Consider the following 17,846-nt stretch of genomic DNA (forward strand, 5'->3'; position numbering starts at 1 on the left):
AAATCAGATAGCTAAATTACTATTGCCTCAAATGCTCAGCAATGGGTAGTTACTTCTACAGCATATTCAAAGCTTTACATCTGTCACCAATGTGTCTATTGGACACCATTTCTTGGCAGCTCAGTAGAACATTATCCTATCAAGTTGCAAATATGCCAAGAGTTTGCAAACACTGAGGGAGGTTATTCTCATTTCATGGTGAATTTACCTCTTTCCTCTATTCCTTTTCAGTTAATTCCAGAGATTTGTTGTGATTTTCTGCTTCAGTCTTTGTAATTAAGCACTGATTTTTTTTTAAGGTTGTTCCTTTGTTCTTTAGCAAGTCTCATGGTCATATTGGACCACCCAAGATGAAACAACAGGACAGAATATTATTTTCAAATTGCAGTATCTCTGCCATGAAACCAGATACAAGGACTGTGCAAAGGAAACTGACCCAGCTACAAATGATTTATCTTTGTCACCACATTGATTCATGTAAGTTCCACTATGCCTTCTATTTTGCTAATACTGTGAGAAAGAGGTATAAGTGGACCAATCATCAAAGTGGCAGGAATGTTTTAATTGTTGCATTTGTGAGAGATGAATGGTCAGCATTTACTGTCTACGTTCAACTGCCCCTCGCAGAAGAGGCAAAGTCTAGCTGGTGGGTCTGGAGTCACGTGTAAACTAGACCACTTCTGGATGAGATTTCCTTCTGTGAAAAATATTAGAGAACCAGATGTTAGTTTCATGATTACCATGAAGGATCTAGCTTTTTACTGTAGACTAATTTAATTATCTGATTTAAGCTCTTCCGACGTCATGGTAGTATTTGACCTTATCAATGTCCAGGGCTCTGGTTGCTAGTCTAGTAATATAACCACTATGCTTCTGGATCATAACCAATCTTACTTTTGCCCTAACTTAGTCAGTACTTACAATGATACTTTAATTCTCTGTTCCATTCCCATTCTGAGTCTATGAACTCTCTACTGAAACACAACCTCATTTTCTGCTTTGGCCATTTGCAATATTCCAAACCCATCTCTAAGATCAATATTTCCATACAATCAGCATTACTGACATTTTTATACTTCTGCTTTTTCATTTACACTCCTTGTAAATTGATTTTGCTCTTCCTGTTATTGCCCCATTTATCTTCTATTACCATCACTTTTCCCACCTGTATTCCACCTTGTCACAGAGACTTTTTGCCTCCCCAACTTATTCTGCAGCTTAAATTTTTTACCTGTAATTTTTATAGGTGATAGTCAAACACCATAGACCTTTCACTTTCTGTTTGCAGATGCAGTCAGGCATGCAAGATGTTTCCAAGTGATACGAAAGGGCATGCACTTAAGGAAAGAAGGGGAAATTCAGAGCAAATCTACAAGACAAGTTTTTTTTTACACAGGAAAGGGTAGGTGCCTGGTATGTGTTAATGGGGAAGGTGATTGAGACAGATATGATAGAGGTATTAGAGAATGAAAAAATAAAGAACATGTGCAGAAAGAAGGGACTAGAGTAAGTAGGCATCATTAGTTCAGCACAACATGGTGAGACATTGGGCCTGTTACTGTGCTGTTGTATAACATCCCAGAATTTGATTGTGTGGTGCCCACTTTGAATGTGTAAGAGGTGTATAAAATGAGTTAGCCTTGAGTAATCAGAAAAGGGGTTTAATTATTAACTGACTAGTTGGCATGGTGGTATTTCAATTTACACCTCTGATAAACTTGGAACATTTTGCTTCTTAAATAGTAATTGCCTGAAATATCATCCCTTCCAGCCGTGGCCTGCTGAGTTCCTTCAGCAGCATGTTCTTGATCTGGACAACAAATTGGACTGGAACACTCTCCGCATGGTGTCTCATCAGTACATCTACCATTTCTTCAGCATCAAAGTGCCCATCTAATGAAGTCATTATTTGCCCAAGTCTAGTTTCACTCTTGCTGCCATGAATTGGAGCTTTTGGGTGCAGCCCATGACTGTCATTTCATGCAGGAAAATTAGATGATCTTTTTTGAGGAGATAACTAAGGGGACTGATTCAAAGTGCAAGGTAAATTTATTATCAAAGTACATACATTACCAGATATAACCCTGAGATTTGGTTCTTGTGGGCATACACAGTAATCCCAAGAAATACAATAGAATCAATGACCACACCCAACAGGATGGATAAACTGTGCAAATTAAAAATAAATAAATATTGAACACTAGGGATGAAGAATCTTAGAAAGTGAATTCATTGGTGGTCAGAACAGTTTAGTGATTGATGGGGTGAGTGAAGTTATCCCTTCTGGTCTGATAGTTGAGGGGTAATGACTGTTCCTGAACCTGGTGGTGTGGGTCCTGAGGCTCCTGTACCTTCTTCCTGATGGCAGCAGCTTGAAGAGACCATAGTCTGGGTGGTGTGGGCCCTTGATGTTGGATGCTGAGACAGTGCTCCATGTAGATTGATGAAGGCAGTGTGGCAGATGTTGTCTATATGGACTTTAATAAGACTCTTGACAAAGTCCTGCATGCTAGGTTGTTCCTGAAGATTAAAGCATAAAAGATGCAAAACACTTGGTGAACTGGATCCATGGATGCTAGGTGTTAGGAGGCAGAGTAGTGGTGGATCTGTGTATTTTTTATTGGAATTCCAAATACAAGTGGTGTACCACAGGAATCAATCCTGGGACTTTTTTTGTTTGTAATGTACATAGCGGCTACTTAGACTTAAGAGGATATAAATGTAGAGGGTACAATTAGTAAGGTTGCAGATAGCACAAACATTGGAGGAGTTGCAAATAACAAAGAAGGTTGTTTAAAGACACAGTGAGACATAAATCATCCGGGAAGTTGAGAGGGGAGATCAAATCCTGTTCAGACATATAAACAGCAGGGACTTGGGGGGCTTTGATGTGTAAAGAGACCTTGAGGTGCAAATCTGTCAACATAGCAGTATGGGTGGAAAGGACTGTTTCAGTGGTCTTTTGGCTTTTTTTTGCAGGAAAAAACAGCAGCTCGGAGTTACACAAGATGTTGGTTTAGTACAACAAAGGGTAGAATTCTATTTCCAGGCTTGTCTCTTTTTAGCTTAATGTTTAACTCAAGATCAGGAATGCCTCATTAAATAAACCAGTTAATTACTACAAACATGGCACCACAGCAGTGGAGAAGTGAATCAAGTTTTAAATATCTGTATGTGTTTTGCCTGTCTTTTTCACTCATCTCCCTATATTTAGTGCCATTGCAATCAATGGGATGAAACATCCGAGGGCAGTTGAACTGTCATGCTGATACTCCCACAAATACTTAGGTAAGACATCAGAGCCAAAATTTTCTGCCTAACTGTAAGTGTATCTATGCAGTTATTGTATTGGACATCACATAAATATGACATATTTCATTGTGGGTCCTTTGGATTCTACTGCCCTGGAAACCTGTACCAAATTGATCTGTTAACAAAACCACAAAATGAGGATTTCTAGAATCAACTGAATTATTTTAATATTTTCCAATAAAACAAAACATGGACCATTTATTGCTAAAGATATCCTTTACAGATAAAATTACTATTTTGGAAAATTAGTAATCAATGAAAAGTAATTTTACAATGCCTTTGTTCAGCCTAGAAACAAGTAATAAAACAGTCATAAAACTAGTTTCCCAGTGCATTAAGAAAATAAATCAAAACATTTTTTAACTGTATTTTTATTTTAGGCCAACTCTCAAATCATAATAAATAAGATAACTCTAGTGTCTTATGGGCAATAAATTGTTCATTTCTCATGCAATTTAACAACAAGCAAATTTAAATACACATGAACACTGGCAAACAGTGTAATTTTGACACCAAAGAAAATTAATCTTGGCAAGATTATGTAACAACGAGCTTGATAACTTCAGAGATACATTGTGTTATTTAGAATGTATCATGTAATTAGCCACAATTTGCATTTATATTTCATCTTCATATGGCTTCCACTGCGGTACATTTCAAAAATGTAAACTACAGAATTTCAGTATGTTTCAGAGAGCCATATACTCAGCTAATGGTTAAAAGCACATTGCAATGCATCACAAAGCAATGTAAAGTTAAGCAAATGGCTCTCCCAACATATCCATTCATTTGCTTTTAACAAGAAATCACTGTAAAAGATAAAGCTTTCAGTCACTGTCACTGGTTAAGTTTGTGGGATGCCGGAAGATAGATAAACAACTAAACCCAAGTATACAGGGTGTTGTCAATCCTGTTTATAATAAAGTTAAAAATCATATACTTATAGGGCAATTAGAGAGTGGGATGGGGATGGTGAAAGGGGTATACTTTCAGTATAATTTGGTCCTTCCTTCTCAATTACACCTATGACCCAGAACATGCAATTTTGTACTAATTCTTGCCAATTATGGAAGGCAGTTATCTGAGCAGATGTGCTCCACTTACATCACAAAACGGGATCTTATCATGTTCTACTATGAGTTGGAATGTAATGAGAATAAATCCAACAATGAATTAAGCTTTACAATATTGACTAAATATACACACGAGATTGAATGAATTATTGAGGGACATCATCTGTGGTGGTACTATGGCAACATAAGGCAAAATATCCAAATGAATGAATTGTATTACTGGACTGTGAAAAGCAATCCTTTAGGTATAAAGTTGCCTTGAAAACATACCCTCACTAAGAATATTCTGGAGAACAGCCTACTCCTAAAGGGAGTAAATATTTTGACCTTGATTCAAATTCACCTGTTTTGGGACTAAATCTGGTCTTTCTGAGCTGCCATTATTTTAAAGCTGACATAAATTCTACAGTGGTGATGGTGATGTGGTAGAGTGGGGAAGCGTTGGGCAAAAATTTCATCTACCACCCCTACTTAAAATCACTTTTTTGATGGCATATCTGAGGGCATTCCCACTGTTAAGCCAAAAAATTCCAGCCATTGCCATCTCTTATGTCCAATAGGATCTATATGAGTAGGGAAAACACAAGTCAGTTATTGGGCTTTCCAAATGTCATGGATGCTTACAGTACTTAACAATTAATTATTTAAAGTTCACAAAAAATCTTTAACCTTTAGAGGAATACATTTTATTTTTGTTTTGGAATTTTGCTTCTATCCATTAGGGCCTCTTGTATCCTGCTGGGATCTACAGCTTTGGCTTTCATCGGCCAGGAGACCTGCTCCACTGTAATTTTTGTGGCATAATCAGGACACAGAATTTCAGGTCCCAAATTTGCATTGTACTCCTAAAAAACCATTATTTTAAAGAATTGTAGAATTACATTTCCAGGATTAAAAGGAAAGAATTCCTTCTGACACAGTCAAACTGACACTATGTAATCTGTTTCCTTGGATAAACTTTTGATTAGCAGTGAAGGGCAGTGACCTGAATTTTTATCAATAGTAAATAGTAGAATAATTAAGGTTTACAGTTTCTTAATGACTTTGTGGACACTACATTCCAGTTAGCAGCAATTGTGTATAGATTTCAAAAGCAATACAGCTTATAATATTTGGAATTTTGTTTGGTTTTAGATTTTCTAGAACTAGTTTAAGGAAGGTGACCGGTCTGTATTCCACATGAGTTCGATATATGGCCATTTTGTTTGCAAACAGCGCTTGACTGGAGTGTCATCAGTTCGCACCATTGGATCCTCAAAGCCCATAACAACAGCAGTTCCCTCGACATACATAACCTTTTGAAAAAAAATAACATCAGTTATTTTACCTGCTTGATAAGCTGAAGGGTTCGTACAAATAAAAATGTTTTTAAAATTACCACAGTTTTTAATAGGGTGCAAGAATTACAAACCCCATTTCCAGAAAAGTTAGGATATTTTCTAAAATGCAGTAAAAACAAAAATCTGTGATATGTTAATTCACGTGAACCTTTATTTAACTGACAAAATTACAAAGAAAAGATTTTCAATAGTTTTACTGACCAACTTAATTGTAATTTGTAAATATACACAAATTTAGAATTTGATGGCTGCAACACACTCAACAAAAGTTGGGACAGAGGCATGTTAACCATTGTGTTACATCACCTTTCTTTTAATAACACTTTTTAATCGTTTTGGAACTGAGGATATTAATTGTAGTAGATTTGCAATTGGAAATTTTGTCCATTCTTGCTTGATATAAGACTTCAGCTGCTCAACAGTCCGTGGTCTCTGTTGTCTGATTCTCCTCTTCATGATGCGCCATATATTTTCAATAGGAGATAAATCTGGACTGGCAGCAGGCCAGTCAAGCCCATGCACTCCGTGTCTACAAAGCCACGCTGTTGTAGCCCGTGCAGAATGTGGTCTGGCATTGTCCTGCTGAAATAAGCATGGACGTCTCGGGAAGAGACGTCGCCTTGATGGCAACACATGTCTCTCTAAAATCCTAATATACGTCTCAGCATCAACGATACCTTCACATACATGCAACTCACTCATGCCGTGGGCACCGATGCACCCCCATACCATCACAGATGCTGGGTTTTGCACCTTTCGCTGATAACAATCAGGATGGTTGTTTTCATCTTTGGCACGGAGAACTTGACGCCCGTTTTTTCCGAAAACTAGCTGAAATGTGGACTCATCTGACTACAGCACACGGTTCCACAGTCTTTCGGTCCATCTGAGATAAGCTCGGGCCCAGAGAACTCGCCGGCGTTTCTGCATAGAGTTGATGTACGGCTTCCTCCTTACGTAATACAATTTCAAGTTGCATTTCTGGATGCAGCGACGGACTGTGTTAAGTGACAATGTTTTTCCGAAGTACTCACGAGCCCAGGTGGCTATAATTGTCACAGTAGCATGGCGGTTTCTTAGGCAGTGCCGCCTGAGGGCTCGAAGATCACGCGCATTCAACAGTGGTTTCCGACCTTGCCCTTTACGCACTGAGATGTCTCTAAATTCTCTTAATCTTTTCGCAATATTATGTACTGCAGATGTTGAAAGACCTACATTCTCTGAAATCTTGCGTTGGGAAATGTTCCTTTTGAACTGAGTAACAATTCTCTCACGAATTTTGGCACAAAGGGGTGAGCCACGACCCATCCTTGCTTGCAAAGACTGAGCCTTTGATGGACGCTACTTTTATACCCAGTCATGATACCTCACCTACTACCAATTAGCCTGCTTTATGTGGAGTCTTCCAAACCGGTGTTACTTGAATATTCTGTGCACTTTTCAATCTTATTTTAACTCTGTCCCAACTTTTGTTGAGTGTGTTGCAGCCATCAAATTCTAAATTTGTGTATGTTTACAAAATACAATTAAGTTGGTCAGTAAAACTATTGAAAATCTCTTCTTTGTACTTTTGTCAGTTAAATAAGGGTTCACATGAATTAACATATCACAGATTTTTGTTTTATTGCATTTTGGAAAATATCCCAACTTTTCTGGAAATGGGGCTTGTAATATTTTAAAGGGACAGCAGGTTAAGCATATGTAATAAACTTTTGTCTTTTCCACGTGAAATAAATAAATAAATAAATTCATGAGTAGATGGACATCCACGCACACAGTTTACTGCCTTTCATCATTAAACCTTTTAATGCTAAGGACAGCTGTGTAACCTATACTTAATCTTTTGACCTGAAAGTACACAGTTAATGAAAGGGAAGAGAAAAAGATCATGAGGATTCCAAAATAAGAGGTGAGAGTTATTTCAATTCCCAAGCAATGAGACCTGATGAATGATAAAAGGTCATTGTGGCCTGTTTTCTTTCTCTGTGTAGTCTTAATTACTCCCAGTGGTTGGTAAGGTTCATTTTAAGACAATAAAGTATGAGTGTTTAATCAACCTGTTTTTCCTTTAGTGGAGAATGGACCGTATCCTCTTCTGGGGTGGGGGTGCGTGTGGCACTAAATCACCTTACTAATATTCCTCTGGAATCATTGTCAAAAGTAAACCTCATGACTATTTGATTCAATTATTTTCTTCAATGAAAGGCTATACGGAAAGAGCTGTTTGGCGGCTCATGTTTTTGCTGTGAGATTAATACAGACAATAAAATCACTATAAGACATAGCTTATGTAACCATTGTGTAACATATTATTTACAAATTCAAACTGATGGCTTCTTAATGTGAAAGGAATTCCAGATTTTTAAGAGTGATTTGGCTCACCTTTTCATTGTGGTTGGACTGCTTCAATCCATTATAGTGATAAACAGTAAACGATTCTGGAATAGTAGATTCCTGAAAATACAGTACAATTCAATACTTCAATGTAGGTTTTGCATTTGGTTTTCAAAATAGACCATGTAGTTTTTACTTATGATCACATGCACAGATTAAAGCTGATGTTCTTGACAAATGAATGCTATCCTCATGTTACAACAGTTCCTGAGAACTATTCATAATTTTAACTGTTTCTAAGTAAAAAATGAACAGAAACACAATATGGGAGAGAAGCAGAGAAACAGAGGTGATGGGAGAGGAAGTTTATATGGGAAGAGCAGCCTCCAGTGAGTCTCACTGAGCCAGCGAGGGAGTGAATCTGCACAATGCTTACAGCTCCTATGTGTTGCCTGGGGGATGTGGTAATATGGAAAGAGATGGTACAGAGGAACATCCAGCTCCCACTTGGTAGAAGATGCTTGTAGCCCTGCAATAGGCAGCAAATCCATCCCCATCCATTCCACTGGCCTCCCAAATACTCGCTCATATATATGAGAGTCTACAAGTGAGATGGTCATAATATAGGAAGATCTGTACAGTGAATTGCTATATATAAACTAAGAAATACCACTCAAAGCCTTTTGCTTTGGATATTTATTTATTTACTCATTTTAAAATATGTGGATAATGTCTATCCCTCATTGTTTTGAGAAGACATTAATAAGTCACTGTTTTCAAGAATGTCTGTAGTGCTTCTGGTGGAGTTAATCGCAAAGTGTTCTTTATTAGGGAGTTCTAGGATTTAGAGCAGGGCAGCATTTTACAATATTTCCATATGAGGATAATGTCTGTCTCGGAGGGAAGTCAGCAGGTAGCAGGTGGCATGGTAACACAGTGGTTAGCATAATGGAATTACAGAAATAGCTGTTAAAATCAGAATTTAATTCCTGCCATTGTCTGCAGGGAGTTTGTACATTTTCTCCATGTCTGTGTGTCGTTTCCCCAGCCACTCCAGTTTCTTTCCATATTCAAAAACTATAAGGTATGGCTTAGTAAGTTGTGGGCATGCTATGTTGGAAGCTTGGTGACACTTGTGTGATGCTCAGCACAATCTGCGCTGATGCAAAACATGCATTTCATTCTGCCTAATGTAGACTCTTTTTACTTATAGCACACCTTGCCTCAGCTTTAACAGGTTAGCATTTCATTTTAGGTGGATATGTTATTGCTTCTGTCATGCCATTCCACACTCCTTTAACAAACCAGAGTTGATACCTCGACTTGTACAGTAATGCAGAGTGAGGTTATACTGGGATATTACACTACAGATTCCGGTGCGATGCTCTGATGGGCCAAAGTGCCTCACTGACTCTCAGTTAAATTGCCAGAACTGTTATGTATCTATCCTATTTAGTATGTTGGAAGTGCCACACAACACAGAGTCCTCAGAATGAGGAAGGGAAGGACAATGATAATCAGGAAGAAACCTTTTTGTTCATGTTGAACTGATGGCATGAGATTTCATGGGAACCAAAGTCAACGTTCAAGAGCCACAAGAGTAAATGGTGGGACAAAACATATAAAGGGATAATGATGGAGGATTCTGGCACAGTCTACATCAGACATGATGCTGTGAGTATGACTTTACCACACTTCTGCCTGTCTGTGAACAGCCCACTCAATTAAAGACTCCAATCTCAGATTTTCATGAGATTAACTGGGCTGCGGGAGACGTTGCTGAGTCTAAATTAATATTAAGGTTAATATTGGTTAGTCCATGTAACTGTATCTATACCTATTTTAATTTACTTTGGATTGAACATTTAAGACACCTATTTAAGAGTCCGATACAAGGTCACTAATAAAAAGCATGCATTTTCATTTATGAAGAAACTAGTTACTCTAAGATACAAGAACTAGTTTTGATATTTTTTATATTTAATAAACTGGGTTTCTTACAGTGTTGGATTAAAACAATGATTAAATTGTTTATCTTGAGAAAAAACTGTCTCTGCTTTTTATTTATTTCTTCCTAACTTGCCTGAGATTTGATAATTCAGCTTTTTCTTGTCTCCAGTTAAGTAAGCAAGATTTAGAAATCAGTCTACAGTAATGTGTGATCAATACTCTGAAGGAAGAAGAAAATGTAAGGTTTTGTGATTTTTTGATAAATGTAGAAGACAGGACAGGTTAGTCTAAGTGACACAGCTTGAACTGATTATATAGAAAGTTCAATGCAAATAAGGAAAAGTGTATTTTTAGCTTTGGGAACAGATGGAAAAATATCTGGGGCAATGTAGTGAACTATGTTTAACCCTTTGAAGTGAAAATCTAAGGAAATGCAAATTTAACAAAAACTGAGTTGACCACTTTTATGCTTGGGAATATAGTTATGTTATATTAAAAATAATTTCCCATTTCTCCATGAAGCCTTAAATTATACCTTAGTTATTATTTTAAGTTATGAACTAACAAAGGTTTGAAGATTTCATTTGTCGGCCTCTAGATGTCAATTTTTGATTATGAACTTGTATCACAGTTAATCATATCATATATTTTGTTGATTCAAAAGTTATCCCTCTCCCAAACAGTATAAAACATGGAGATTAAAAGCTTGGAATTAAAATAAAAATTGATCAGACATGATGCTGTGAGTATGACTTTACCACACTTCTGCCTGTCTGTGAACAGCCCACTCAATTAAAGACTCCAATCTCAGATTTCAAATAAAAGTTGATCCGAGAACTATCCTAATTTAAATATCAGGGTTTCTTTAAAAAAGACATTTGTTAAATAGGTTCATATAGTTTTATAGGCACACTCTTTATTTCTGTGCCTGCTAAAACAGAAAAGTTAATACAACCTGTTGCTTTTACCATCAGGAGTGTGTAAGCTTTCTTCATTTTGGGCTGTTTAGATGTGTTCCATATAATTTCACAGGCATCAAGTTTCAAATAATACTCCCATTGCAGGCACATTGCCAACAGGATTTAGGGCACAATGACATAAATAGTAAAGTGACTGCCCGACAATACCCAAGACTAAAGTTATCCAACCTGTGTGGAGTTTGCACAGTCTCTCCAAGGCCAAATGGATTTTTTCTGGGTGCTCTGCTTTCCTCTCACATTCTACAGATGTATGTTTGGTGGGTAAGATTGTAATTTCCCCCTAGTGTGCAGGGAAATAGTAGAATTTTGGGGGAATGGGGAGTTCATAAGAATGTGAAGAAAATAAAAATTGGGATTAATGTAAGATTGGTAGATGGTTAGTACAGACTCAGTGGGCTGAAGGGCCTGTTTCCTCATTGTACCTCTCGATGACTCTTCAGAAGTTGTATTTGCCTTTCAGAGGGACCAAAGTTTCAAAGGTTCAGTTTGGAGGCATGACATGCCTGCTCTTCCCACACTGACACCCAAATAGAATTGCACAGGTGAACTATTTACATCAACCTATCTGAATTACATTATCATCATGACTTAACCTTATTCTCACATTTCCTCTTCTGCATTTAAAATATTAAAATTCTCAACACACATTGTTGATGTCTCCCTAACTCCCAAGTTAATCCAAAAGCATAGAAACAATATCTGTCTTGCCTTTTAAATTCCATCTCCCCACATAGATTTCACCAGTCACTGATAGTGGTGATAAGAAATTCAGCCATGGCATTTGGTAATGGCAGAGTGGAGAATTTCAGAAGTTACTATCGGAGACTTGCTGAGAATGAAAAATTACAAGGTGTACAAGTATATAACTACTCTTGTGCTATGACTTTGTGTGTGTGTGTGTGTGTTTGTGTTTGAAACACACGCAGATACAGGAAGAAAGTGAGAATTCTACACAGACAGCACTCAAGGTGCCAGATCTTTGGTGCTGCGAAGCAGAAGCTCTGGTAGCAATTCAGGATGTGTCTGAGTTTCTCATTAGTCTAAAAAAGCATTCCTATTCTTAATAGGAATACTAGAGCACCTTCAGCTGATGATACTATAATGGAATCAGCCTCCACCATAGCTGTAGGTTGTGTATTTCTAATTCCAACTGCACACTGCATAAACATTCTCTTCCTCTTCATCGTGTACCTGTGAACTCTAGTCCTTGATTGTCAGGACAGGTTAAAATATTTTGTTTGGGGATTTAAGTTTGCATCACTGGAAGGTCAAACTAGTACAAGTTTCATTGCATTACAACTCCATCAGCATGCTGCAATAGAATGTAAGTCTTACAAACATCACAGATGTTTATTTTTTTGAAAGTAGACTGCATTTCATTGGTTTTAGCACCTGAAGGGATATATAAAGTGTACAACAGTTTCTAGGCTCAGGTTACTTTAGCTTCTGCTGGAATTTATTCTCTAGGGAGTCAGAACCCCATACAATAATACAACTTCCAACATCACAGCAAGTTTTTCTGCTGGCAGTGGGAGCTTGGAATTTAGCCGAGTATTCCTCAATAAATGAAAGCTATAATTGATTGTTAGGTATGATGGCCGTTCTTCCTTATGCCTTTAACTCCCTACCAAAGCTTTAATCCCTTTTGAGTAATGCATCTGGTGGATAGCAACAAAAGATGCAATATCATATTTGGAGCAATCAAATATAAACATATGATTTTAAATACTGCACAAATGTTATTTTAGTAAAATGTGACATCAGATATTTTACCTGCTCAGGAAAAAATTCTTGTAGAAATGTTCCCAATAAAATGATACCTAGTCCTTCTGGGTCTAATTTATTCTTCATAATATTCACACTGCAATACAGAAAACAACCCATTGAAACAGCCATATGAAACATCAGGCACAGATTATGAACAGTTTCTGTTTGTTATGACACAAAATATTCAATGGCACTTGGTGGTTTGGCAAAACTGAAAATTGACATGTTAGAAGTTTTTTGGTTCCCTTTACTTGGAGGCAAGAATGCCAAAGCATGTGAGTGTTTCTACTACCTGTAAGGTACAAATCAGGAGGCTGAGAGTACATCCTCCACTTGCCTGTTTGAGCACTACCACGACCTTGCATACTCATTCCCACCAACATGTGATGGCAAGTTGTACCATTTATAAGAAACTATACAGTAGCTCATCAAAGCTCCTCTTGCTGTACTTCCCAAATACATAGCTGTAACTCTAGCAGACAAGAGCAACTAGGCTCAAGGCAAGCTGCCTTCAAGTCACACACATGAGAACATAAGAAACAGAAATATGAGTAGATCACTCAGCCCTCACATCTACTCCAGTACTCAATGATCAGGTGGAAGACTGATTATAGCAATATGCTCGAGCTGTCAGAAAAGATCTACATGTTGGAAAATTGATCAAAACAAGGGGTTGTGGAGAAAGCAGGAAACTCAACCACAATAACAGCTAATTAAGAAAGGTGATTGAAATGATTGTGCACAGCAGCTAGATCAGAAGTTGAAATGAACAAAAGAATATACATAAATACACCTGCAGATACTGTATTTAATTTTGATAATGGCGGTGATAAGGTTAATAAATATGAAAGTAGTAAGGAAACTACAGACTATTGTAGAAATATTGGAAGAATTTCCTTAAAAGCTATGGACATTCAAAATGATGGAGATGTAGGAGCAGTACATTAGGCCATTTGGTCCATTGAGTCTGCTCCGCCATTTCATCATGGCTGATCCAATCTCCCTTTCAGCACCAATCTCCCGACTTCTCCCCATATCCCTTCACGCCTTGACCAATCTAACAACCTCTGTCTTAAATATACAAAAAGATTTTGTCTCTACAGCTACCTGTGTGGCAAAGAATTCCACAGATCCACCACTCTCCGGCTAAAGAAATTCCTCCTCATCTCCAATCCAAAAGGACGTTCCTCTATTCTGAGGTTGTGTCCTCTGGTCTTAGACTCTCCCATCAAAGGAATCATCCTCTCCACATCCACTCTATCAAGGCCTTTCACTATTCAATATTCAAATGAGATCACCCCTCATTCTTCTGAATTCTAGTGAGTACAGACCGAGAGCCATCAAACGTTTTTTATTATGACAAGCCGTTCAAACCTGGAGTCATTTTCCTGAACCTCCTTTGAACCATCTCCAGTTTCAGCACATCCTTTTTAAGATAAGTGGCTCAAAACTGCTCATTAAGTGAAGTCTCAACATTACACTCTTGTTTTAATATTCTAGTCCTCTTGAAATGAATGCTAACACAGCATTTACCTTCCTCACCACAGACTCAACCTGCAAATTAGCCTCAAGGGAATCCTGCACAATGACTCCTAAGTCCCTCTGCACCTCAGTTTTTTTCTGTATTTTCCTCTCCATTTAGAAAATAGTCGACCTTTTCATTTCTTCTACCAAAGTGCATGACCATACACTTCCTGACACTGCATTCTATCTGCCATTTCTTTGCTCATTATCTTTATCTAAATCCTTCTGTAACCTCTCTACTTCCTCAAAACTACTTGCCCCTCCACCTACTTCATACCATCTGCAAATTTTGCAACAAAGTCATTAATTCAATTCCATCATTCAAATCACAAAAATCGGTCCCAACACAGAACCCTGAGAACACCACTAGACACCGGTAGTCAACCAGAAAAGGCTCCCTTTATTTCTACTCTTTGCCTCCTGCCAACCAGTCACTGTTTTGTCCATGCTAGAACCCTTCTTGTAATACCATGAGCTCATGCTGCCTCATGTGTGGCATCTTGTCCAGGCATTCTGAAAATGTAAGTGCACAACATCAACTAATTCTCCTTTGTCTATCTTGCTTGCATTTGAACAGATTAGTCAGGCAAAATTTTCCCTTGAGGAAACCATGCTGACTACGGCCTCTTGCCTCCCTTTTACACTTTATGTATCTGAAGCAACTTTTAGTATCCCCTTTAGTATTATTGGCTAGTTTACTTTCGTATTCCATCTTTACCTTCTTAATTACCCTTTTATTTATTGATTGGTTGTTGGTCAATGGGGAAAGAAAATCAGTTGAATTGAATGAGGCAATATATCCTTCACTCTCATTGACAAAAGTTGATAAAGGTGGCAAGATGAAGTAAGAATATAAAAGTGAGCATTAAGGAAAATATGATTTATGGGAGATTTTTTGTGTGAGGAAATAATTATCAAAAATAAGTGAGAGCTAACCACTAAGGCTGGAGACATGTACATCACCTGTGATAGTGGTGCAAAGCTTTGGAAACGTCCACTGCAAATAAAACAATTAGTTCTAAAACTGAGATAAAATAAGTAGTAAAAAACTAGGGATGAAAACTTTGAGTATTGTTTATTGTCTCAGGATCTGCAGGTACAGTCATTTTAAAAAAACCCACTTCTAGTTTCATTTTTACAGCAGAGCTGAAGAGTAAAACAATCACTCTGCTCCAACTATTCTACAGTTCAAACCTCATCCCATATTTTTGCATAACTTTGGTGCCAGAATTAGACTGAAGTTGGCCCTTTTGCCAGTACAAATCTGGTACTATTTAAAACTATTTGCTTTGCATCGCCTTTTTTGGGAGAAAAACTCAGATCAGGTCATTTGTGCTTAATATTTTATACAAGAAAAGACAGGAGTAAAAATCCAAAGATTCCACCTGTCAGCCTTTAAAAATTGTACTGCATTGCTCGTGAGGTAAAAAAAATACACTGATTAAATAGATGTATCTTGTATTTGTGCTTGTGCTTGTCTTCCAAAAGATCTTAATTCAGATACTTGAAAGGCAAGCAAATCAAAAGGAAGCTGCATCTAAATTATCTTACAATAAGAAAATCACAATAACAACAACTGTAGGTTTAAAGACACAGCTTATATTGCCTTAAAATTTACAGGGACAATGTCAAGCAAAGACAGAAGTTGATTTTCAAAATGAAAACTTCCAATATGAAATAAATGTGAACTTCCTTGCTTTCTTAAAAGTATGAGATTTGCGTACCATTCATATGACAATCCAGAGACTGATAACTTAGAAGTCTACTGAGTGCATTCGTCAAGATTTGCATTTGGTCAGGACTGGGCAAGATGTGGTCACTAACTGAACAGCAGTTGGCAGCTATAATTTGGTTAAAAAATCTTGCACTTTTGTTTCACATTTTAAAATAAATTCTAAATAAATCTAATTATTTTGTAATAAGATTTTGTTACTATCATTTGCTGATTACTCAGTAAAAGGTCATTGCTTTCAGGCATCACTGGTCATTTCTTAAGCCATTCAGTTGTACTGCTTGCGGATCGAAAGCCTTCAATTTGAATACTTCTGGGAAAATAGTTAGCAACACGTTATAATGTAATGCTACACTGAAATTTGTACTGAAGTGGGCATGTGAAATTATTGATATCTACAGCCCACTTGTTCAGTGCTTATTCATGAACATGTTTCATTTCTTTGCTTCAGAGGGTACTTGAGTAAGTTTTTAGAAAATTGTGGATGCCTTTTAAGTCTAATCATAGAAAGTCTTGGAATCACGAGCAAGATTCCATCAAAATTGGAAAAAGAACAAAAAAACAACTTGTGTTGAAGACCAGACAATTCACACCCTCCTTATGGAGAGTGCATGAAAGAGGGAAAATAATCTAAGGCATATTTTAGTAAAGTCTATAGTGGACCATTGATAAATAGACCATAAAAATGTGAGACTGAATTGCAAAGAAACAAAAAATTATTGATATCTACAGCCCACTTGTTCAGTGCTTATTCATGAACATGTTTCATTTCTTTGCTTCAGAGGGTACTTGAGTAAGTTTTTTAGAAAATTGTGGATGCCTTTTAAGTCTAATCATAGAAAGTCTTGGAATCACGAGCAAGATTCCATCAAAATTGGAAAAAGAACAAAAAAACAACTTGTGTTGAAGACCAGACAATCCACCCTCCTTATGGAGAGTGCATAAAAGAGGGAAAATAATCTAAGGCATATTTCAGTAAAGTCTATAGTGGACCATTTAAATAGACAATAAAAATGTGAGACTTAATTGCAAAGAAACAAAAAATTTCAATTCCATTAGTCAAGTCTTAAAATTCACTGATTTCTCATCCATTTAATATTGCTACATCCATTCATGTTTGCCTATTGCAGATTTATCCATTATTGTCTTGAAAATTATTACATCTTACAATGATACCACCTTAAAGTAAACCAATCCATCTCTTATCCATGTACAGAGTTTGCAGTTTAGATATACACTCACATTTGCACCTACGTAAATTCATATGCATTTTGTTTCAGAGCTTGCATTTGTGACGAATATTTCTTGAGGATCCAATGTATAACATTCATTTGGAATCGTAAACACTTTGATTTTTACTATTCTCCATTCTAAACTATGTGCAGCATTATATCCTTTCTGATCTCAGTTATCAAAAGCTAACTAGGCAGGGTACAAAACTGTTAACATTTTTTTGCTGTTTTTAATTTCCAGAATAAAATTAGTTCTAAAAAAAATAAAATTCACATCTTGTTCATTTGGAAGGGGGTTATTTCTGTTTCATTGTGTCCATCCAAAGTTTAGATACTTGAAATGCCCAGAATTATATATTAATTTACAAATCGAACTTAGAAATAGCTTGAACTGATAGAGGTGAATGAACACCTCTAAAATTGTAACCTGAGATTTGTGAGGTAAATGCAGCACTTTGTGAGTAGAAAGAAATAAGACTTTTTTTCTGAATATAAGGCAGAAGTGCATCAAAAGGTCTAACTTTTTTGTTGTACTTATTTAGTAATATTGCAAATATATTATTTAGTTAAGTATCCTTTGTTGTTTACATAATGCATTGCAA

General features: G+C 36.9%; 1 protein-coding gene across 4 annotated transcripts in view; it reads right to left on the reverse strand.

Moving 5' to 3' along the window:
- Positions 1-3,453: 3,453 nt before the first annotated feature.
- mindy3 (MINDY lysine 48 deubiquitinase 3) overlaps positions 3,454-17,846 on the reverse strand; it is a 112,587-nt gene continuing 98,194 nt past the window's right edge. For all 4 annotated transcript variants that reach the window (XM_059972248.1, XM_059972247.1, XM_059972249.1 and 1 more), the window contains 3 exons: positions 12,763-12,850; positions 8,108-8,179; positions 3,454-5,680 (listed from right to left, as the gene is read on the reverse strand). In XM_059972248.1, coding sequence (XP_059828231.1) covers positions 5,531-5,680; positions 8,108-8,179; positions 12,763-12,850 — 310 coding nt within the window. In that variant the 3' untranslated portion in view covers positions 3,454-5,530. The remainder of the gene's footprint in view (positions 5,681-8,107; positions 8,180-12,762; positions 12,851-17,846) is intronic.

The sequence above is a fragment of the Hypanus sabinus genome, chromosome 6 (genome assembly GCF_030144855.1).
Source record: "Hypanus sabinus isolate sHypSab1 chromosome 6, sHypSab1.hap1, whole genome shotgun sequence".
Taxonomy (NCBI): domain Eukaryota; kingdom Metazoa; phylum Chordata; class Chondrichthyes; order Myliobatiformes; family Dasyatidae; genus Hypanus; species Hypanus sabinus.